The 23,059-nt window shown below is 38.9% G+C and overlaps 1 protein-coding gene across 1 annotated transcript in view; it reads right to left on the bottom strand.

Annotated features, from left to right (window-relative positions):
* Positions 1–2,175: 2,175 nt before the first annotated feature.
* VPS41 (VPS41 subunit of HOPS complex) overlaps positions 2,176–23,059 on the bottom strand; it is a 183,990-nt gene continuing 163,106 nt past the window's right edge. Inside the window, exons 26-29 of the mRNA XM_037507289.2 lie at positions 8,216–8,315; positions 8,066–8,110; positions 4,995–5,074; positions 2,176–4,432 (exon numbers count right to left, since the gene is read on the bottom strand). Of these exons, the coding sequence (XP_037363186.1) occupies positions 4,352–4,432; positions 4,995–5,074; positions 8,066–8,110; positions 8,216–8,315 (306 nt within the window). The 3' untranslated portion in view covers positions 2,176–4,351. The remainder of the gene's footprint in view (positions 4,433–4,994; positions 5,075–8,065; positions 8,111–8,215; positions 8,316–23,059) is intronic.

The following is a 23,059-nucleotide window of genomic DNA, read 5'->3' as shown; positions in this document are numbered from 1 at the left end:
GACTGGCATTTATTAAGCATTTTCTAGATGCTAGTTACTTTTCCTGAGTTTGTGCTACTGAGCACTTTTCATGTGTCATGTCCCTAACACTCTCAACATCTTCCAAAGTAGATTATAATACCATCACCTCTTTACCTTTGAGGCAAACAAGGCTTAGAAATGTTAAGTAACAGGGCCTCCCCAGTGGCACAGTGGTTGAGCGCTGGATTGCGAAGCTGCCCTCAGCCTCTGCAGCGCCGCCGGTTTGATCCCCTGCTGCCTGGTGAGGGTCTCACATGGCGCGCAGACCTCTCCTGCCGCCCGCTGCTCCCCTCAGCAGTGTACTTCTGTCCTTCTGCCTGCTCTGCTCCCCGCTCTGGCTCTGGTGAATCCTCTCACCCTCCCGCACTTCTGACTGTACCCAGTGCTTGTATAAATAAATAAATCTTTAAAAAAAAAAAAAGAAATGTTAAGTAACGTGCACAACTTATTTTATTTCTCAGTGACAGAACATGGATTAGAATGTGGGTGTGACTTCAGAGCAAAACACTCCTATTTCTTACCAAAGCCTCTGTTTTCATTTGTATTTCTTATCAGGTTTCTCCCAAGGCACTGATGAGAAAATATATATTTTTTTCTGGGCATAAATGAAGAATTTTTTTGCATTTCAACTGTTAAAATTTTGTCATTTCTTTATTGATTCCATCATTTGTGAATTACTTTCACCACACTTGCTCCATCTACAAGTCCTCCTACTTATATACACAGAACTTGACGTAAAATAACTCCAGAAATCAGCACGTATAATGTGTCTACCCAACTTGATGTTCAATACATGTTGTTGACTTCAGAATTAGACTAAAAGCCCACTGACAAATGTACATAGGTGTTGAAGTAAACTTATTTAGGAATGTGAAGTTAAATGTACATTCCATCGTCAAATTCTGTCAGTAGGGATATGAATATGGAATTCAATGTAGCTGAAGTTACCCAGTCAATTCTTTAAAATTTCTTTAACATTGCTTCAAGGCCTTTATCCACCAGTTTTCTTCCAATATTTCAGCAAATTCCAGAGTTTCTACATTGTTGTCATGTATGAATCTGAACTATTCCCATTCAACTCCAGCTCTTGCTCCCTACTGTCATTAATTTCTTCATGCTCACCAAGGTCCTGGATGTAGATCAGAGCTCTTCAGTTCCCTAAAATCTACTCACTGATAATGAAATTTATAAGCCAGCCTTCACAGAATCTCAGGGAGATGAAAGAGTTTAGCATCAACGCCACATAAAACTGAATAATCTTTCCTTTCCTTAGAAGTCCTTGATTACCCAGTTTGCTTGATCTCTTCCTTCTCTCACTTTAGAAAGCAGAGCAACTCAGTTCTTAAACTCCATAGAGCTCAGAGCTAAATTTTATGGATTTAAAGTTTCAATAATTTGCTCTGTTTTGCAGCAAGGAATTTGAAGAGGTTATTTTAGTGTGTCCTCTCTCCCTCTTCAGCCTCCACCTCTTTTTTCTGCCAGTCTGTCAGTGAAAGTGAGCAGAATTCACCGGTAAGACTCACACAGCTGCCCTCAGAGGCAGTACCGATAGTCAGTTTTGGCTTTAAGTAACATGTAGGACTGAACCAATTGTACTATGTGCCAGAGAGGATGACACTTTTCTTAGGGTCCCTGAGATAGCACTGTTGGTTTGGAGTAGTTTTTAAATAGTGTCCATTCACATTCTGCAAATGCCTTGGTTTGGATCACAAAGTATATGGTCATTCTAGTCAGATAAGTTGATGGAATTTTGAAAATATATCATTATGTGCCACTATCAAAAAAGAAGGAAGGCAGGCTATTTGGTATAACAGTTTACAGGAGTCTCAGCCCTCTGAGCACCAACTAACCAAAGTTCACACCACAACACATAATAAAGCTAGAGCCAGTTTCCCTGCCTCCAATAATGAAGGATTGGACTGCACTGGGGTAGAGGAAGAGCAGACAGACTCAGGGAGAAGAGAGTTGGTAAGGACGGGCACCCTGTCCTGTGCTCTGGGACTGAGCTCTTGGGTGGGAATGTGGTAGAGACAGACACAGCACATACTTTTAAAGTTCTGATGACACAAAGTGCCCTCACTTTTTATTTCCTTTGAGACATAGCAACCTTGTAAACCAAATACCTGCTTTCCCCATTTCTCCTCTCCCTCCCCTCCTCCCCTCCCCCTCCATACACACACTGTTGGGCATGGTGAGCAAGCAGCAGAGACCAATTCTCTGGAGCATTAGGGTTAGTTGAGAACTATGGATCAGACACCAGCTGGGCCCACAGACATCTAGGCAGCAGCAGGCACAGGTGATGGAAGGCTGGGCAGAGGATGGCATTTTTGCCAATGGCACCTTTGATAAGAGGTCAGTTGAAGACCCATTTCCTCTTTCTCATTGAAAACCGTACATAATGAGGTGATCTCCGTTGTTCCCACCCTAAACTTAGAAGCAACCAGGAGAAAAAAGGTTCCCTGAATTAACTTCAGGAAGATTTGATTTAGCTAAATTTACCATGAACAAAAGGTAAACCATATACCATTTGGTAGAATTTGTAATAAGAAGATGACTTAAACTTGATGATACATGGACAACTGCAGTACGATGTAAAATGGCAGATGGGTACTATCAGTGGTGAGAGGTCTCCTCGACAGTCTCGGGAAATCAGGGTGAATGAAGACTGGACAGCAGTAAGATAAGTAAGGTAAATGTGGAAGCACAAGGAAAGTTCAAAGATTGATGTACTAGCAATAAACAAACAAACATCAAAAACAAATGGGACTTACTTGTAAAGTGTTTGTGAAGGAGGAGTTTGTTAAAAACAAAAACTGAAAACTAGCAGGGTAGCTAAAAGACTATAGTCTTGAAATAAGGAAATACTGAGAGTGCCAAGGGCTGCCATTCAATACCAGCAAAGGACATTTCAGTTCTAAATTTAAGACTAACAGACTCCTGTCTGTTAGAGAATGTTCTTTTAAGTGCAATGCAGAGAGGTATTGTTCAGAGGTATTTCCTCTGAGCCTGGCCATATGATTTCTTACAGGGCTTGGGAGCTCTGCTCAGAAGCCAGGCAGTGCCCTCAGCACCTGTGATAGCATCTCTACATTTTGCTTTCTTTGACAGTAAATTGACAGAATACCCTCTTTCTGGCATTGCTGTCAGAATTAAGTGAGGTGTTGCTCATGAGAATGGCTGGGTTAAGTTCAGTAGTTAGTATATGCTCAGTACTCTTTGGGATCTGTTCTGTCTCCAAAAAAGAGAGAAAAAGCTATACTTTAGTTACAGGCCAAGAGAGCGGGGACAATGAGTATGTGTTTTCACAGTTTTATACCCATTAGTGCTGGCAATATATCCCAAGACAGAAGTCTATGAGACACTGTCACACAAGTTTTCATTCTCTCCCTCTATTCTATGCTCTCACGCTCTTTTTGTTCTGTGAGGGTAAAGGAGGGTCCAGAGAAGGCGATAGAAAACAACATTATGCCCATCCTCTGGCATTAGTCTGGAGACTCTCCTGAGAATCGCCATTAGATTTTATAGTGTCATTTATTTTCTCCTTACTAATAAACTCTACTTAAAACCCTTCACACTGCAAGGTGCTGAAGCTTTCCTATTGCTTATGAGGGTAACAAAATTATTGACTGAAGTTGTTAAACCCAGTAAAAGTGAGTCTTACAATGAGAAGAGCTAATATTTATTCAATCAACAAACGCTCAGTGCCTGCCAGCACCAGACACTGCTAATTTTCAGGACACACAGAACATGTGATTAGTTAACATAAAGCTTTATGAGATCAGCCTGCCAATGTCATCCCCAGATGTCATGGATGAGTGACAATTTATACAATGTTTCATTAAATGCCTATTAAGAAGATAACCACAGTTGAGGACATATAAAAGAAAAGCAAATCCAAAATGTAGGAATTCTGCCAGCAGAGTATATGGAAACAAAGTTCAAGTTGCGTAGGCATCAGCTGGATGGCTGCATCGGCGATGCTCTTGGACAGCTGGGATAACTCTCCCTCATACACTTCACAGCTGAATAGTTTCACCAAGACAAAAAATTCATTTCCAACCCCCATATTTGCGTTTGCACTTTTAAGCAAAGAGGAAGCAAATAAATCCATGAACCCAAATATTTCCAGGCATGGATGCGGGAAAACCTTAATTTCTTTACCTTCAGCAAAGAAACTTCTAGTAGACAGGTGAAGATGAAGAAAATTTTAGGGGGCATATTATAAATTTGTACAAATCTCTTCACAGCACTGATGTCAACAAATGCTTCTGTTGCTGCAAAAACAGTCTTCAAAAGAGTGGTGAGGAAGAGACTGGTGAATAGCACTCAGCTATTTTTTCATCTCCAAAATGGCACTTCCTGGTCCACGGTGCTTAGCACTGCAGATGTTGCAGAATTGTGCAGGAGAGCTCTGAAAATGTAATTGAAAAATGGAGATTTTAAAGAAAAAGATCTTCTCTTTTTACTCACATTCAGAAATATTATGGGCGCATTGGGCAGGAGGGGTGAGAAGGAAGCTATGAAATGTCACTCCTTTTCCTAGAGATTATTTCTGGTTCATGTAAGAGTCTGCCTGGATCAGTTATTCTGTGACTCAAAGGACTCTCTACTGCAAAATAGTTCTAATGGGACCTGGGGGAACATGGAGAAAATTGACTTGACACTAAAATATAGCCGTGCCGTGACACAAAAGCCAGGCTGAGAAAGTTATACAAAATATAAAATGGTTCTGGTTCTCACTGTATTTCACATGTATAGAATTTACCTGAACAATTCAACTTATATAATATTTAGTGTAATACACTTAATATTTTTACATTTAAGAAATACATGGATTTTTCTTATGTGATATGAAACGATGTTGTAATTTTGAGAGTCCACAGAGCCACAGGATGACAGTCCTGTAATTTTGTACACAGTGCTCTTATTGCACCAATTTTTCTTTAGTTATAGCTGCCAAGCTGCCAACTCACCATGCTGGGCACAGGCAGGCACTCCTTGTGGAACATGTGGCGGCAATGGAAGACCACCACGCTGAAGGGCTTGGCAGCATCTGTGGGGCAGAGGGAGTAAAGGAAGAAGAGCTCAATGCGCAAGTAGCTGACGAAACTTTTAGTTTTGACTTTTAGTCTTGACTTGGAGTTCGGGTGTATTTTAATTTCCCAGCAATATGCTGCCTTTGGAGGATGGCTTTATTAACAACTGTGTTGTTGAGGGGTGTGGTGATGAAATGTGAAGCAGGTATTACGACCGTGCTGCTACGTCAGTCATAGGTTACTTGGTTTGCTTCCAACTGAGTTACTATATGACCACGAAGTGGGAACAATTTTATAGCAAATACAACAACATTATTTCAAAAATGAGAATCAGTCTTACATGCATGTGTGGGCCCTACCCCCACCCCTCATACCTGTAATTTTTATATGCCATTTAGGGAAGTCAATTTTGTGGCTTTCTAAAAATGCTTTCTGCCAGTTCACCTAACTTTGCCAAGCTCATTCAATGACTCCAGAGAATAGCTGGGTTAAAATTAGAGGCTGTGACCTTATATTGCACTGAAGTTCTCCTTGGACCCTGCACCTCATCTGCAACTTCTCTGTGTAGCCAGCTTATCTCTGGAAAGATTTAGAATTCTGTACAGTATGGGTGCATGTGGTGTCTTTCTATTTAAACACTGCCCAGCAAGCACACTGAGAATTCACTTCCTGAGCTCACTGTAGTTTTAAACATAACCACTTGTAATTCAAAATTATTTCCTATAGAAAAGAATCTGTGTGCTCCTCCCTATTAATCCCTTAAAGTGAAATAAATGTAAATCTCTATGCTGAATTATATTTTAAAAGTGTTAGTTAGCATTTTTAAAATTTTTTTTTAAGATTTATTTATTTATTTATTTATACAAGCACTGGGTACAGTCAGAAGCGCGGGAGGGTGAGAGAATTCACCAGAGCCAGAGCGGAGAGTAGAACAGGCAGAGTGATGAAGTATACTGCTGAGGGGAGCAGCAGGCGGCAGGAGAGACCTGTGTGCCATGTGGGACCCTCGCAGGCAGCTGGGGATGGAACCGGCACTGCAGAGGCTGTGGGCAGCTTCGCAACCCAGCGCTCAACTGCTGCGCCACCGAGGAGGCCCAGGGAGGCCCAGCATTTTTAAATTTATTATTTTTTAAATTTTTTATATTTTTTACATTATTTTCCATTTTTGCACAATGGATGCATTTTCATCTTGGTTACAGTCCCCATACAATTCCCATCCCTCCTTGTTTTGATCTTACTCCCTCCTCCCCCCCTGTAGTGTGTCTCTGGTTTATAGTTGCTTGTTGATTTTGATTTTTACTTTATTATAATTAGTCTTTTTCCTGGTCCCTTATTTAGGTTTCCTAAATTCCTGTTATGAATGAGACCATCTGGTATTTTTCTTTTTCTTTCTGGCTTATTTCATTGAGCATGATCCCTTCCAGCTCCATCCATGTTGCTGCGAATTGCATGTATTTATCTTTTTTGATTGCTGAGTAATATTCCATTGTGTATAGGTACCACATCTTCTTGATCCAGTCATCACAAAAATCTACAAAGAGCTGATGAGACTCACTAAAAACAAAGTAAATAATCCAGTCGAAAAATGGGCAGAAGAGCTAAAAAGAAAATTCTCCAAAGAGGAAAAGCAAATGGCCAACAGGCATATGAAAAAATGTTCAACATCACGTGGTGTAATCAGGGAAATGCAAATCAAAACTACAATAAGATACCATCTTACACCAGTGAGAATGGCACATACTGAAAAAACTAGCAACAACGGAATGTTGGTGAGGTTGTGGAGAAAAAGGAACTCTCCTGCACTGCTGGTGGGAGTGTAAACTGGTCCAACCTCTATGGGGAGCTGTGTGGAGATTCCTCAACCTGCTAAAGATGGAGCTTCCATATGATCCAGCAATTCCACTCCTAGGTATTTACCCATAGGACACAGAAACATTAATTCCAAAGGGCACCTGCAGCCCTATGTTTATGGCAGCATTATTTACAAGAGCTAAGCTATGGAAAAACCCAAATGCCCAATAAAGTGTTAGCATTTTAACAACTATGCTTTAGTTTCTATTTTCATATTAGGGAATTTCCTTTTCTCATGTCATCAGGTGCTCTGATTACACATGAAGTTACACATACAATGAAATGTAAACAATTATTTTGCCCTTAAGGGAATCAACCATTCTCATCAGATGGTGATATTATGTTTCCATTTAAATAAGCAGTAACTTAAAGAAAAATACCAGATGGTCTCACTCATAGCAGGAATTTAGAAAACCTAAATAAGGGAACAGGAAAAAGACTAATTGCAAAGTAAAAATCAAAATCAACAAGCAACTATAGACCAGAGACACACTACATTGGGGGCCAGGGGGAGGAGAAGAGGGATTAAGGTCAGAAGAAGGGGGGTGGGAATTGTATGGGGAATATAACAAAAATGAAAATGCATACATTATGCAAAAATGAAAAATGATATAAGAATTATATAAAATAAAATAATTTATATAAAAAAGAAATAAGCAATAACTTGTGTGACTAGAACCATATAGGAGAGAAAATGTTTAAATACAAGGGAAAGTTGCCTATAATTTTTTTTTTTCAGATACACACATGGTTCTTCTATTTGGGAATTTAAACATGTTGATGGTGACTTCAATTTATTTGGTTCCAGAGTATTGGTTCTCAAACAATGGTCCCTAATTTGATAGCATCAACATCACCTGGGCACCTGTTAGAAATGCAAATTCTCAAGTTGTGTCCTAGAACTATGGCATGAGGGCTTCTGGTTTGGGAACAGCAATCTGGGTTTCAACCAGTCACGCACACTCATTTGAGAATCTCAGCTCTAACAAAGGGAAGCACCAACCTTCAATTAAATAGGATGTGGGCTGAAACATCTCTGATTGGGATTATTCTGAGTTACATAATTTTATAAATAGTAATTAGCTAACTTCAAAATTTTAATTCTACTCATCATTAACACATACTTGGGAATGTTTTTCTCCTTCCAACCACCTTACCTGATGGAAGAACAGGGGAAAGGCAGGATTCACAGATGTTCTCATCTGCAAGGAAACACATATACTCGGATTATACAATGTTTCTATTTTGCCAGGCTCTTCTGAAAGCAAGGCATAGGACGCCAATATGATTATTTCAATTTTACCTACCATCCACCAGGACGCCTTTCATTTGAGTTCGGTGCATCTTCTTCAGTAATGACAAAGAGTCAGCTACGAGAATCTTCTTGCAGCCTTCACGAAGCAGAATCTAAAGCACATATTGTAAAAAAAGAAGTCATCTTAAAAAGACACAACTAATGGAAACCCATTTCATGAGGATATAGAAAATTGTTGTGCATGAAATACTCCAAAGAGGCACTCACTGGTCCCTTGCTCTTAGAACACTCCTTCCTCCAAACACAGATAGACCAATCTTTCTAGCTTTATTAACCATAACTGCCTGGATTTTTTCTTAAGAACATAAAAGGTTTCCGCAACATTTGTAAAATAAAATACAAATTCCAAAGTCTGGCAAAGAAGAGTATCTAGAATTCAGACCAAGATGGTAACAGAGGTGTTTTTGCTTTGCTCCTGAAAGGATCATCTAAGAGTTAAACAGAGGGAAACTACACCCAGCCCAGTGCTTCAGGGCAAACCTGCAGCACCTCTTGGACACGAGAGACCCGCAAAGACTGAATCAAATCAGACATGGAGGGTATTCCATACAAAAAAATTAATTCAAAATGGATTAACACTTGCATGGAAGATAATGAAACCATAAAATACATATATGTAAGCAGACAAACACTCTAAGACACTGGCTTCAAGGATATTTGTGGGGGTTTGACTATCAGCAAGGGAAAGATACAGAAGTAAACAAGTGGGACATCAAACTAAAAAGTTTCTGCACAGCAGAAGCTACCAATAAAATGAAAAATACATAACTACATGGGAAAGATATTTGCGTATCTTACATCTAAAAAGGGGCTGATATCTGAGCTCTCCAAACAACTCATATAACTCAACAAGAAAAAAAAAACAAACAAAAAAAACAAAAACAAAAAATAAAAAATATTTCCACATTGATCAAAAAACTGCTCATAAAGTTTTATTCTTCAAAGTGCTACTGACAGGGGTGAAGGATGTCCTGAGCAAACTCCATACAGGCTTTGTGGACTCCACCCCCATGACACTCCGAACTACAAATCCCATGATCACCAAAGGAAAGGTTGCAAGGACCTGAGGGTGGAGTTAAGCAACTAGGCTCTCGGTTTGGGTATTTAACTGGCCATGTGGCCCCCTTTTGGCCATGAGGTGTGCTAGGTTTTTGCCAGCTCGGCGGGTCACTGGGATTACAGGTCAGCGGGTAGGACGCATTTAGGAACTTATCTCCCTCTTTTTCTCCCTGAGTTATTCATTTTCCATTTTCCCTTCCCTTGTAAATAAATCTTTTGTGTATGTCTGCAGTTTAGCATTTATAAGTCCCCTTTAAGCATGCGGTGAGGACCCACAGTCAAGAAACCCCATTTTATATCGGGGTTTGCCCTGTAACACTACCAGAAATGGAAATTTGATTTATTTAAAAGACATTAAAACTTTAACAGACATTATTAAAGCATAGAGGAAGAAGAATAATACAGTAAGAAAGGTATCTAAGAAACACTGATGTCAGCGAATGTCTAAGAAAATTTATAAGAAACAAGAATAATTCTTAGATGATGAAAAATATACTGATTATAAAGGGACGGTGACAGTGAGGGGGCACTGGTGTTTTGGGGGTATGCGCCCATATGGAGGTGTGAAGGTGTACTCCCAAAATTACAGTTATGCAAGCAAGTGGCAAATCAAATCAAGTTGGAAAAAGAGAAAATTTGTAAGCAAACACAAAGCTGCTTGGCCTACGAAATCAAAATAAAAACTCATGAAATGTTTCAAAATGAGCTGGCTCTGACCGTCAGTGGGCTTGTAAGGCCTACTGCATGAATAATACAGAAGGAGGGAGGCCAGCAGTCTAGACAGAAGCCACAGCATTTGCAAACTTAAAAGCAAAAACAGCAAAAAATGCACAAACTAAGAAGGAACCATTTCTTCACCAGGATTACATTTTTCTAAATAGGTACAATCTGTCTGCCCACAAGCATTTTCTAGGAAAAACTTCAGTATTCAGAGGCACATAGCCAAGAGAAGGGAAAAAACAGAAATGCAGCTGATTATATTACTTTCTACTTTACTTGATCAAAATCTAAGGTTCCAAACCAGAACAATATGAAAACTTCAGCTTTTTCTTATGTGATGCTATGTGGGTATGTAAAAAAATACATACATACATACATACATACATACATACATACATACCCATCCATCCATCCATCCATCCATCCATCCATCCATCCATCCATCTATCATTTGTAGAAAAGTCATTTATTCTGTAACATCTGCAGTAACCTGATGGCAAGAGGTGGTGAAAAACTAACAAGAACAACATAGCATTACACAGGCAGTGTTTTCAATGTTGGATATAAGGCATTACACTGACTATGGGTCTCAGTATAACTACTTCAATGATTCATGAAAAATATGCTGTTGTAGTGTAGCGTAAATGTTTTTTCAGGCTTTTCTGCCCTCCCACCATTAGGATTGCCCTGCCTGATGGGGCACTTGCAGTTGTTACATTGTTGCTGACTTGTTTACTGCTGTGGGCCATGGGAAGGGTACTGAAGTAGTCACTGAAAGCAGCAGCAGGAGAGAGGCAGGAGAGAGAAGGGGAGTAAGAAGGCCTGAGAAGCCCAGAGTGAAGTCTTGCCTGGGAGGAGGCCAGGGCCCCCTGGCACCCCTGCCTGCCATGTACCTGGTTGCTGCTCTATATGTAACAGCTCAATAAAAGCCTGAGAAACCCATGAGGGCTCTAGGACTCCTCCTTTACCCGTCTGCTAGATCAGAAAACCTGCCCTGTGCTCTTCCTGCCCTGTGCTCTTCCACATCTTCTTGATCCAGTCATCTATTTTTGGGCATATGGGTTGTTTCCAAAGCTTAGCTATTGTAAACAGTGCTGCTATAAACATAGGGGTGCAGGTGCTCTTTGGAGTTGATGTTTCTGTGTCCTTTGGGTAAATACCTAGGAGTGGAATTGCTGAATCATATGGAAGCTGTAATTTTAGTAGGTCAAGAAATCTCCACACAGCTCTCCACAGCGGCTGGACCAGTTTGCACTCCCACCAACAGTGCAGGAAAGTTCCTTTTTCTCCACAACCTCGCCAACATTTGTTGTTGCTAGATTTTTAATATGTGCCATTCTCACTGGTGTGAGATGGTATCTCATGGTAGTTTTGATTTGCATTTCCCTGATTACAAGTGATGTTGAACATTTTTTCATATGCCTGTTGACCATTTGTATTTCTTCTTTTTTTTTTTTTAAATATTAAATTTTATTTTTATATTCCCCCATACAATTGCAAACGCCCCATTCTGACCCCAATCCTTCCCCTCCCGCCCCCCCACCCCCAAAAAGTGTCTCTGGTTCATAGTTTTTTTGTTGATTTTGATTTTCACTTTCTTATATTCATTTTCCTGGTCCCTTATTTAAGTTTTCTAGATTCCTGCTATGAGTGAGACCATCCGGTATTTTTCTTTTTCTTTTTGGCTTATTTCGCTGAGCATGATCCCTTCCAGTGCCATCCATGTTGCTGCAAATTGCATGTGTTTATCTTTTTTGAATGCTGAGTAATATTCCATGGTATATATGTACCACATCTTCTTGATCCAGTCATCTATTTTTGGGCATTTGGGTTGTTTCCAAAGCTTAGCTATTGTAAACAGTGCTGCTATAAACATAGGAGTGCAGGTGCTCTTTGGAATTGATGTTTCTGTGTCCTTTGGGTAAATACCTAGGAGTGGAATTGCTGGATCATATGGAAGCTCTATGTTTAGTAGGTCCAGAAATCTCCACACAGCTCTCCATAGTGGTTGGACCAGTTTGCACTCCCACCAACAGTGCACAAGAGTTCCTTTTTCTCCACATCCTCGCCAACATTTGTTGTTGCTAGCTTTTTTAATATGTGCCATTCTCACTGGTGTGAGATGGTATCTCATGGTAGTTTTGATTTGCATTTCCCTGATTACAAGTGATGTTGAACATTTTTTCATATGTCTGTTGGCCATTTGCATTTCCTCTTCAGAGAAGTTTCTTTTTAGCTCTTCTGCCCATTTTTTGACTGGATTATTTTCTTTGTTGTTGCTGAGTCTCATCAGCTTTTTGCAGATTTTTGTGATCAGTCCTTTATCATTAGTGTTGTGTGCAAAAATGTTCTCCCAGTCGGTGGGGTTTCTCTTTGTTTTTGTTATTGTCTCTTTTGCTGTGCAGAAGCTCTTTAATTTGATGTAGTCCCAGCTGTTGATCTTTGCCTTCACTATCACTGCTTTGGGTGATGTGTCTGTAAAGATGTCTTTGATGTGCATATCCTGTAGTGTTTCACCTATATTTCCTTCTATGTATTTTATGGTTTCAGGTCTTATGTCTAGTTCTTTAATACATTTTGAGTTGGTTTTTGTGCATGGTGTGAGGTAGTAATCAAGCTTCATTCTTTTGCATGTAGCGACCCAGTTTTCCTAGCACCATTTATTGAACAAACTTTCTTTGCTCCAACGCATATTCTTTACTCCTTTGTCAAAGATTAGTTGACCATAAATCTGTGGGTTTATTTCTGGATTTTTCTATTTGATTCCATTGGTCTGTGTGTCTGTTCTTGTTCCAATACCATGCAGTTTTGATGATTATGGCTTTGTAGTATAGTTTGAAGTCTGGGAATGTGATGCCTCCATTCCCCTCTTTTTTTTCAGGAGAGCTTTGGCTATTTGGGGTTTTTGGTGATTCCATATGAATTTCATCAATAATTGTTCTATTTCTTTGAAGAATGTCATTGAAATTTTTATTGGAATAGCATTGAATCTGTATATTGCTTTTGATAGGATGGGCATTTTAATAATGTTTATTCTTCCAATCCATGAGCAGGGGATGTCTTTCCATTTCTTTGTATCTTCTTCTATTTCTTTTAACAGTGTTTTAGTTTTCTTTGTATAGGTCCTTTATCTCTTTTGTTAGATTTATTCCGAAGTATTTGATTTTTTTTTGTTTTGAGAATAAAAGGGATTTTTTTTTAAATTCTTCTTCTTCAGATTTATTGTTTGTGTATAGGAAGGCTACTGACTTTTGCATCTTGATTTTGTATCCTGCCACTTTGCTGAACTGATTGATGAGTTTAATTAGTTTTTCAATGGAGTTTTTGGGGTTCTCTATGTAGATTATCATATCATCTGCAAATAGTGATAGTTTGACTTCTTCCTCTCCTATTTGGATTCCTTGTATGTCTTTCTCTTGTCTTATTGCTCTGGCTAGGACTTCCAGCATTATATTGAAAAGCAGTGGTGAGAGTGGACATCCTTGTCTTGTTCCAGATCTTAATGGAAATGCTTTCAGCTTTTCACCATTGAGAATGATACTGGCTGTTGGCTTGTCGTATATGGCCTTTATGATGTTGAGGTATGTTCCTTGTATCCCAAGAATTCCAAGGGCTTTTATCATGAATGGCTGTTGCACTTGGTCGAAAGCTTTCTCGGCATCTATTGATATTATCATATGGTTTTTATATTTCTTTTTGTTGATGTGTTGGATAACGTTGATTGATTTTCGGATGTTAAACCATCCTTGTGTCCCTGGAATGAATCCTACTTGGTCGTGGTGAATTATCTCATGGATACATTGTTGGATTCTGACAGCTAAAATTTTATTGAGGATTTTTGCATCAGTGTTCATTAGGGAGCTTGGCCTATAGTTTTCTTTTTTTGTGTTGTCCTTGTTCGGTTTTGGTATTAGTGTAATGTTGGCTTCATAGAACGTGTTTGGTATTATCCCTTCCTTCTCAATTTTTTGGAAGAGTTTGTGAAGGATAGGTACTAATTCGTCTCTGAATGTTTGGTAGAATTCATTTGTAAATCCATCAGGTCCTGGGCTTTTGTTTTTGGGGAGGTTTTTGATTACCATTTCAATTTCGCTACTTGTAATTGGTCTGTTTAGGTGCTCTATTTCTTCTTTTTTTAGCTTTGGGTGATTGTAGAGTTGTAGGAATTTGTCCATCTCCTCTAGATTGTTGAACTTGTTCAACTGTTCATTGTAGTTACTGATTATTCTTTGGATTTCTACTGTGTCTGTTGTGATTTCTCCTCTTTCATTTATGATCCTGTTTATTTGTGCTTTCTCCCTTTTTTCCTTTGTGAGCCTGGCTAGAGGTTTGTCTACTTTATTGATTTTTTTCAAAGAACCAGCTCTTGGTTTCATTGATCTTTTTGGATTGTTTTTTTAATTTCGATTTCATTTATTTCTGCTTTGGTTTTTATTATTTCTTTTCTTCTACTGGTTTTGGGGTTTTTTTGTTGTTCCTTTCCTAGTTGTTTGAGCTTTGAGACTAGGTTGTTTCTTTGAGATCTTTCTTGTGTTTCTTGATGTGAGTCTCTATTGCTATATATTTCCCTCTTATTATTGCTTTTGCTGCATCCCATACATTTAAGAAATTGGTGTCCTCCCTGTCATTCAATTCAAAGAATTTTTTAATTTCTTCTTTGATCTCCTCGTTAGTCCAGTGGACTTCCAGTAGTGTGGGTTTCAATCTCCATGAGGTAGGAGAGTACCTTGCCTTCTTTTTATGGTTTATTTCTAGTCTGATGCCTTCATGGTCAGAAAAGATGGTTGGTATGATTTCAATCTTGGTGTATCTGTTGATGTTTGTCTTGGGTCCCAGTATGTGATCAATCCTGGAGAATGATCTGTGCGCTTGAGAAAAATGTGTACTCAGATTTTTTTGGGTTTAGTGTTCTATAGATGTCTGTTAAGCCCAAGCTCTCTAGATCCTTATTTAGAGCTTTAGTGTCTTTACTTATGTTTTGTCTCATTGATCTATTCTTGTTGATAGTGGTGTGTTGAAATCTCCCACTACGTATGTGTTTTCTCTGACGTCCGTTTTCAGAGATGACAATAGTTGTCTGATATATTTTGGTGCTCCTTCGTTTGGTGAATATATGTTAATGACTGTTATTTCTTCTTGAAGTATTGTCCCCTTGATCATAATGTAGTGAGCGTTGGGGTCTCTTTTTATCTTTTTGAGTTTGAAATCTGTTTTATCTGATATGAGTATAGCTGTTCCTGCCTTCTTTTTTGGCCCATTTGCTTGTAGGATTGTTTTCCATCCTTTAACTTTGAGTCTATTTTTATCTTATGTAGCTAAATGTGTTTCCTGTAGACAGCAAAAGGTTGGGTTTTGTTTCTTAATCCAGGCTGCGACTCTGTGTCTTTTTATTGTAGAGTTTAGTCCATTTACATTTAGAGTTAATATTGATATGTTAGCATCTGTATTTGCCATTGTGCTTGTCTTTCCTTTGATTTTATTTATTCTTTTAATAACTTTTTTTTCCTTTGGCCTTCTTCCATTGTTATTCATCCCTCTTTGGTTCTGGCTTTAGGACTCCTTGCAGTATTTTTTGGAGTGGAGGTTTAGTCGTAATGAAATTCCAGAGTTTCTGTTTGTCTGGGAAGGTCCTTATTCTTTCTTCATAGGGGAAGGAAAGCTTTGAAGGATAGAGTATTCTTGGTTGGCATTTGTTGTTTTGGGGTCTGTTGACTATGTCCCTCCCCTCTCTCCTTGTCCGTAGTGTTTCTTCAGAGAAGTCTGATGTCAGTCTGATTGGATTTCCTTTGTATGTTATCTGTTTTTTTCCTCGTCAGCTTCATTATTTTTTCCTTGTCTTGGATTCTTGGGAGCTTTAGTATTATGTGTCTTGCTGTATTTCTCCTTTTTTGATGGAAATTTGGTGTTCTTCTTGCTTCTTGTATGTCTACTTTCAGCTCCTTCGTCACATTTGGGAAGTTCTCTTCAATTACTTCCTTGAATATTTTCTCTGTTCCTAGGTCTTTCTCCTCTCCTTCTGGGATTCCTATAACTCTTATATTTCCTTGCCTCATGGAGTCAGATAGTTCCCGAAGTCTTTTGTCAGTCTTTTTCATTCGTACTTCTCTTTCCATTTCTGTTCGGTTCTTTTTATTTTTGTGTCTTTGAGAGTGCTTATTCATTCTTCCATTTCCTCTATTCTGTTATCACTGCTTTTTCCAGCATTCTTTAGCTCTTTTGTTAATCCTTTGATCTCCTGTATTTCCTTCATTTCCCTCTTTAGGGACTCAATTTCATTCTTCTGCACGTTGTTTTCCTTAATGACTTCCGTCAGTTTTTCATCACAAGTCACTGTTGTTGCAAGCTGGTGGGTGATTTTCTTTTTGTGGTGTGCATTGTTGCATGTAGTTGCATGTAGTTTTTCTTTCCCCTGCTGCCTGTCTTCTAATTTGCCATATGCATTGGGACACTGTGCTGCTGGTACTGGCCGGCATCTTTTTGGTGTGCTCTTTCGTTGGTTTCAGAAACTGGCAGTCCAAACGAGTCAAATACTGTTATGTCAGAAGTCTAGTGAGGCAGTGGTACTTTGAGTATGTTAATGGTTTCTGTCACATAATATCTCCTCCTTCTGTGTTTAATTACAAAGGTGTGTCTTGAAGTCCCACAAACTTCCCTGGAGGTGGGGCAGCTGGATTACATTCTGGGTTCCAAATCGCTGGATCCCCCTATGGGCTCTGATTTCCTGCCAGGTGGGACCAGGATTGTGGGGGCCTTTAGCTCACCTTTGACTGCCCAGGGAACCTTCTCCCTCTGGCTCTATGGGGAGCCTCCTGCCGGTTACAAGCAGTCTTTATTGAAGAAAGTTCCCTGTTCTAAAATGGAGATGCGGAGACGCACTCTCTTGCGCACCCTGTCTGCCCCAGCTGTGGGTGCCTGCTCCCTCTTTGGGCTTGGAGTGCTGGCCAGAAAGTGCCTGGCGTGGGCGAACTTCCCAGCTCACCTCTGGCTCCGGCAGGAGCCTTCTGCCAGTTTCAGGCAGTCTTTATTTTTATTTCTTTATTTTTTTTGCTCCCTAATTTAAAAATATTTATTTTTATATCTATATTTTACATCATTGTTCATTTTTGTACAATGCTTGTTTTCTCAGGTACATTCCCTGTAAAATTCCCACCACCAATTCACCCATGAACCACTGTCATAGTCCCTTGTACTCTTCCCTCTCCCGTTTTGAGCCTTCCTCTGTTCCTGCAGAATGTCTCTGATTTATAGTTGTCTGCTAATTTTGTTTTTTCATATATTATTATTATTTTTTCTAATCCCTTATTTGATTCTCTATATTCCTCCAATAAGACATTTTAAATAAAACGAGTAACAACAAATATTGGTTAGGGGTGAGGATGTGATGCAAAAAGAACTCTCCTACACTGCTGATGGGAATGCAAACTGGTCCAACCATATTGGAAAGCTGTGTGGAGGTTCCTCAAACTACTAAAAATGGAGCTACCATATGACCCAGCAATTCCACTCCTAGGAATCTACCCAGAGGATACAAAAATATTAATTCAAAAAGATACCTACCACCCTATGTTGATGCAGCACTATTTACAATAGGTAAGATACAGAAACCACCCAAATGCCCAAAAATGATAAACTCATGCCATTTGCACAGCAACTTGAATGGAGCTGGAAGGGATTATGCTCAGTGAAATAAGCCAGAAGGAAAAAGAAAAATATCAGGCAGTCTTTATTGAAGAAAGGTCCCTGTTCTAAAATGGCGAGGCGGAGAGGCACTCTCCTGAGCACCCGGTCTGCCCGGGCCATGGGTGCCTGCTCCCCCTCTGGGCTCAGACTGCTGGCCAGAAGGGGCCTGGCATGTGCAAACTTCCCAGCTCACCTCTGGCTCCACCGGGAGCCTTCTGCTGGTTTCAGGCAGTCTTTATTGAAGAAAGGTTCCTGTTCTAAAATGGCGATGCAGAGACACACTTTATGCGTGCCTGGTCTGCCTCTATGGTGAATTCTCTTGCCTTCCCATGCCTCTGGCCTATACCCCAGTGCTTGTCTAAATAAATAAATAAATCTTTTTTTTTTTGGGAAAAAAAAAAAAAAAAAAAAGATATTTCTGGTATGTAGCCAGGCTTGACAAACACTGATTTAATCTAAAGGGAAAACTGAAACCTAGAAAGCTTATATATTCTCCCAAAGGTCAACAATATTGTTAATGGCAAAGCCAGGTCTGCTAATATCATATCTATTGCTCTTTAAAGACAGCATTCATCTTCCATTATATTCTGCTGGTATAACCTGCAGCACAATAATTGCATATCTCTAGAGACCAATGGGACAACCAGCAAGGTACACAAGATTTAGTCAGAAGATCAGAGTTCATAAGAGTTCATATTAGTTCACCACTTTCCAAGACTGGTGAGTGACTCAACCTTTTTAACACTCAGTCTACTAATCTGTAAAATGAAGATGATAGTTCTGAAAGATTATGTGAATATAAATGATTGTCCAAAAATACTGTCAAAGGAGAAGTAATTAAGAACAAATATGGTGGAAAACACATACTCCAACAATAGAAAAGGATATAAATGCTAGATAAAATGCAAGCAAAATATCTGAAAACCATAAAAAAAAATTAAAGAATTTAGAGCATAAAAATAATTTGTAAATTGTGGTCAATTTACTGTAAAAATTGAAATATCATTTGTGTCTTATTGTTTTATGTGAAATTTATATGAAAACAAATGCTCTCTGTCCTTAAAATCAGGCCTAGAAACATTTTAAGTTTGTGAATTATGATAAGGGTTACTTTTATCTTACTGAATTTATGAAGTCTTTAAAATATGTTGAATAATTATACTAATAGTATAACAAGAAATACAAATATAAATTAAAATAAAAATTTAAAACTTAAATATTGATGTGTTTGATTGTACTATTTCATTAACTTTAACTATGTCCTAGATATCTTACAAACCTAAGTAAACTTTAGATGAAAAAAAATGTTGTGGATTTCAGAAAACATAAAATTTTAAAATCAGAGGAGATGTTTATTTCAGGATCCTCCCCACAATGCTCTCTACCTTCTTTAAAACTAGCAATTGGATAAGGAGAATTTTCAGTGGTCAAGCCGTTTTAAAATGTTGTAATTCCATTGTGTATATATACCACATCTTCTTGATACAGACATCTATTTTTGGGCATTTAGGTTGTTTTCAGTTTTTACCTATTATAAATAGTGCTGCAATAAACATAGGGGTACAGGTATTTTTTTGAATCAGTGTCTTTGTGTCCTTTGGGTAGATCCCTAGGAGTGGAATTGCCTGGTCATATGGTAGCTCCATTTTTAGCAGTCTGAGGGACCTCCACACAGCTTTCCATAGTGGTTGGACCAGTTTGCACTCCCACCAGCAATGTAGGAGAGTTCCTTTTTCATCACATCCTCGCCAACATTTGCTGTTGCTAGTTTTTCTGATATGTGCCATTCTTACTGGTATAAGGTGATATCTCATTGTGGTTTTGATTTGCATTTCCCTGATTATAAGGGATGTTGAACATTTTTTCATATGCCTGTTGGCATTTACATTTCCTCTTTGGAGAAGCATCTTTTAAGTACTTCTGTCCATTTCTTGACTGGATTGTTTACTTTGATTTTGTTGAGTCACATGAGTTCTTCGTATATCTTTGTATATCTTTGATCAGTCCTTTATCAGTTATATGGAGTGCAAAGATTTTTTTCCCAATAAGTGGGATATCTCTGTGTTTTGGTTAATGTCTCCTTTGCTGTACAGAGGCTTTTCAGTTTGATGTAATCCCAGGTGAAATACTATTCAGCAATCAAAAAAAAATAAACTGATGCCATTCACAGCAACATGGATGGAGCTAGAAGGAATTATGCTCAGTGAAATAAATCAGAAGAAAAAAAATTTGGATGGTTTCACTTATAGGAGGAATATAGCGGAACCAAATAAAACATCAGGGGAAAAAATAATAACAATACAAAACACAACAAAACAGACAATTATAAACCAGAGACATCCTGCAGGGGAGGAGGAGGGAGAGGGATTAGAGGGAGGGAGGGAGGAGCACAGGGGACTGAGGTGATGGTGCACGGGTGCATTGGTGAAGGAAATTCTATGGGGACTACACCTGAGGGAGGGGAAGCAAAAATTGTTTAAAAATGAACAATGATGTAAAAATATATAAATAAATTAAAAAATAAAATGTTGTAATTCTATTGTAAATCTTCCCCTTTATGAGATTCCCAATGCATATAAGAAAAAAAAAATGCCGAGAAGCTCAGTTACATTCCTTCTCTAACAATTAACCATGGAATCTCTAGCTTAATAAATTATTTTTATCGCCTCCCCCAGGGTCATCCATTCCCCTAGACACAGGCGATTCTAGATTTTTGTAGATTCATGTATTATTGTTAGGATGTGTGAAAATCAACTATAGTTTTATGAAACAACCTAACAAAAAAACTAGATAGAATCAAAGACAAGTATGTGAAACCCTTCTGGAAGCTTCGTAATGTTTTAAAAATAGGTTATTTTTGCAGTGTTCCCTAATAGGGTGCCTAGAGAATGAAAATAAATCATCACCAATAAAAAGAGTCACTTTTTCCAGAGGGAAAAAAGTTCTGAGCTCTTTTTTTCATATATAAGTCAGAAGTACCCCTTGAACTCTTTGAACAATTGTCCCCAGCAGAGCATTTTTTCTCTCCAGTGGAGACTGAGGGTGGCAGTTCCCACAAGCTCTATCACTGTCCTTGAGGATCCCACCCACACCATCTCAGAAGGTACTCCTTGATTGGATTGATTTACTCCTTGATTTCTAGGTAGCCATTGTTCTTTGAACCCACTGGCTAAATAACTCCTTGGCTCTTTTACATATCACTAACTGCATACTTACATATCCTAAGAAAAAGTTCTTAGTATATTCTAAAACATAATAAGAGGATAAAAAAATTGACTTAGCAACTGTCTTAGTGGGTAGTTTTTACATGGAATTCATTTTGCACCTAATAATACTATTTTCATTCCCAGTTGACTCAGAACCATGCATATTCATTCATAAAAAATGAATAAAAATGTGGTATATATACAGAATGGAACACGACTCAGTAATAAAAAAGGGTGAACTCTCACTATTGCAACAACATGGATGGATATGGAAATTAGTATAAATACTGGATGGTTTTACTTATCCGTGGAATATAGAGAAACAAAACAAAGGGTGAGACAACATCAAAGCAAATAACAAACCCTAGAAAACTAACTGTGGATTGCTACAAAAAAGGGAGGGAGGAATACACAGTGGGGAGAGGGCACAATGGACTGTGGTGGGAACTATGGGTGCCTTGGTGGAGGGCGTGGTGTGGAACCACGCATTTGAGGTGTGGTCTTACGCCTCTGAATCACATACAGTGTGATAAACCAATACTTACCTCAATTAAAAAAAAAATAGGTAGTGATCTTTCAGGGATGTTGATGAGCTTGGTTCTCTAGAGGAAGAGCCTAGTAAGAGGAACTTATTAGGTGGTTTTGCAGGCATTATGAAGGCTAAGGGAAAAGTAAGGCACATTTTGCAACCTAGAGGTGAAACTTGATGTGCTATTGAGCTAGAAGACAGAAATGTAATTATTCATCACCTCTTTTTGGTAGAGATGTTCTGAAACACCCAAGTGCCTTCTCAACACATTAGGTTTGAAACTTGGAATGCCTTGGCAAACCTACGGATGCTAAATAAAATATGGATAATTATCAAGCCCACTCTCACCTAGAACTTTATAAGGTCTGACTTTGAAACCTCTTTCACCAAAGCCAATTCCTAACCTTAGAATTAACGAATTATTTCCTGTCCAGGTCACTTTTCTGCCCACATTACTCTTCTTCCTGGCCTTTCTCATCATCCTTCCCATATTCTTTCCCCAAGTCCTTTGCAAACCTCCAAATTCCACTGCAAATAAACAGCTCTATGTCTTGAAGTTTTTTGTAGATTAGCTCCGCTACTTCTTTTCTTAATCAAATACCCATTTTTTCTATTATGACTGATTTCTCACAAGCCCCCTGAATGAAGATTCCTTGTTTTCTGACATCCCAGCCTTCAGGAAGACTGACAGGCTTAGCCCCAGTTCATGGAGAATGCTGGAGCCTGGCTGAAAGGCTCCCACCAACCCACATTCCTCAATGCCTACTTGGATGATTCATTATTGTCTCACAGTTTCTCAATTAATTCCACTCCAGGGACCTTTACCTTCACCTACTTTTTAAAGATATCCACAATGATGACACCTTTGGAAATTTCAAGGTAGGGCCTCCCCGGTGGTGCAGCGGTTGAGCACTGGGCTGCGAAGTTGCCCACAGCCTCTACAGCTCCGGTTCGATCCCCGGCTGCCTGTGAGGGTCCCACATGGCACGCAGAACTCTCCTGCCCAGCCCGCTGCGCCACTCAGCAGTGTACTTTGGTCCTTCTGCTTGTTCTGCTCCCCACTCTGACTCTGGTGAATTCTCTCACCCTCCTGCGCTACTGACTGTATCCAGTGCTGGTATAAAAAATAAATAAATCTCTTAAAAAAAAATGAAAGTTCAATGTAACAATTTCCCATACCCTGGTCACAAACTCATGCAGCTCTGTCATTCCTTTATGTTTTTACAACTCTTCTTGATGCCATCAATCTTTCTCCATTTCTTCTCCTTTCACCCTGTCTCTTAGCAGAGCCACCACTCTACACCCTTCATGGTGACTATATCGCCTAAGCCATCTCTTGATGCTCTTTTCCTTACTGAAGCTGAAACCATTTCTCTGCCCATCATCTTGTCTTTTGGCTCTATCTGCAACATCTTTGTTTCCAGGAAAGCAATTTCATCTATATATGAGCATTTATTTTTCAAATGAAGTAGTAAAAGAACAGTCTGAATTTTTAAAGAAATGTGCTTTAAATAATTTCCAGTTCTACTGAAATCACCGGCATTCTGAAAATAACAATTGTTAGTCATTTTAGATAAGAATACTTTGTATTAGCATATTAATTATTTATATGAAAATACGCACTTCATCACTCTTATCATAA

This window comes from Talpa occidentalis, unplaced genomic scaffold (assembly GCF_014898055.3).
Source record: "Talpa occidentalis isolate TD23 unplaced genomic scaffold, MPIMG_talOcc4v2.1, whole genome shotgun sequence".
NCBI classification, from domain to species: Eukaryota; Metazoa; Chordata; class Mammalia; order Eulipotyphla; family Talpidae; genus Talpa; species Talpa occidentalis.
This window is presented reverse-complemented; position numbering and strand designations above follow the sequence as displayed.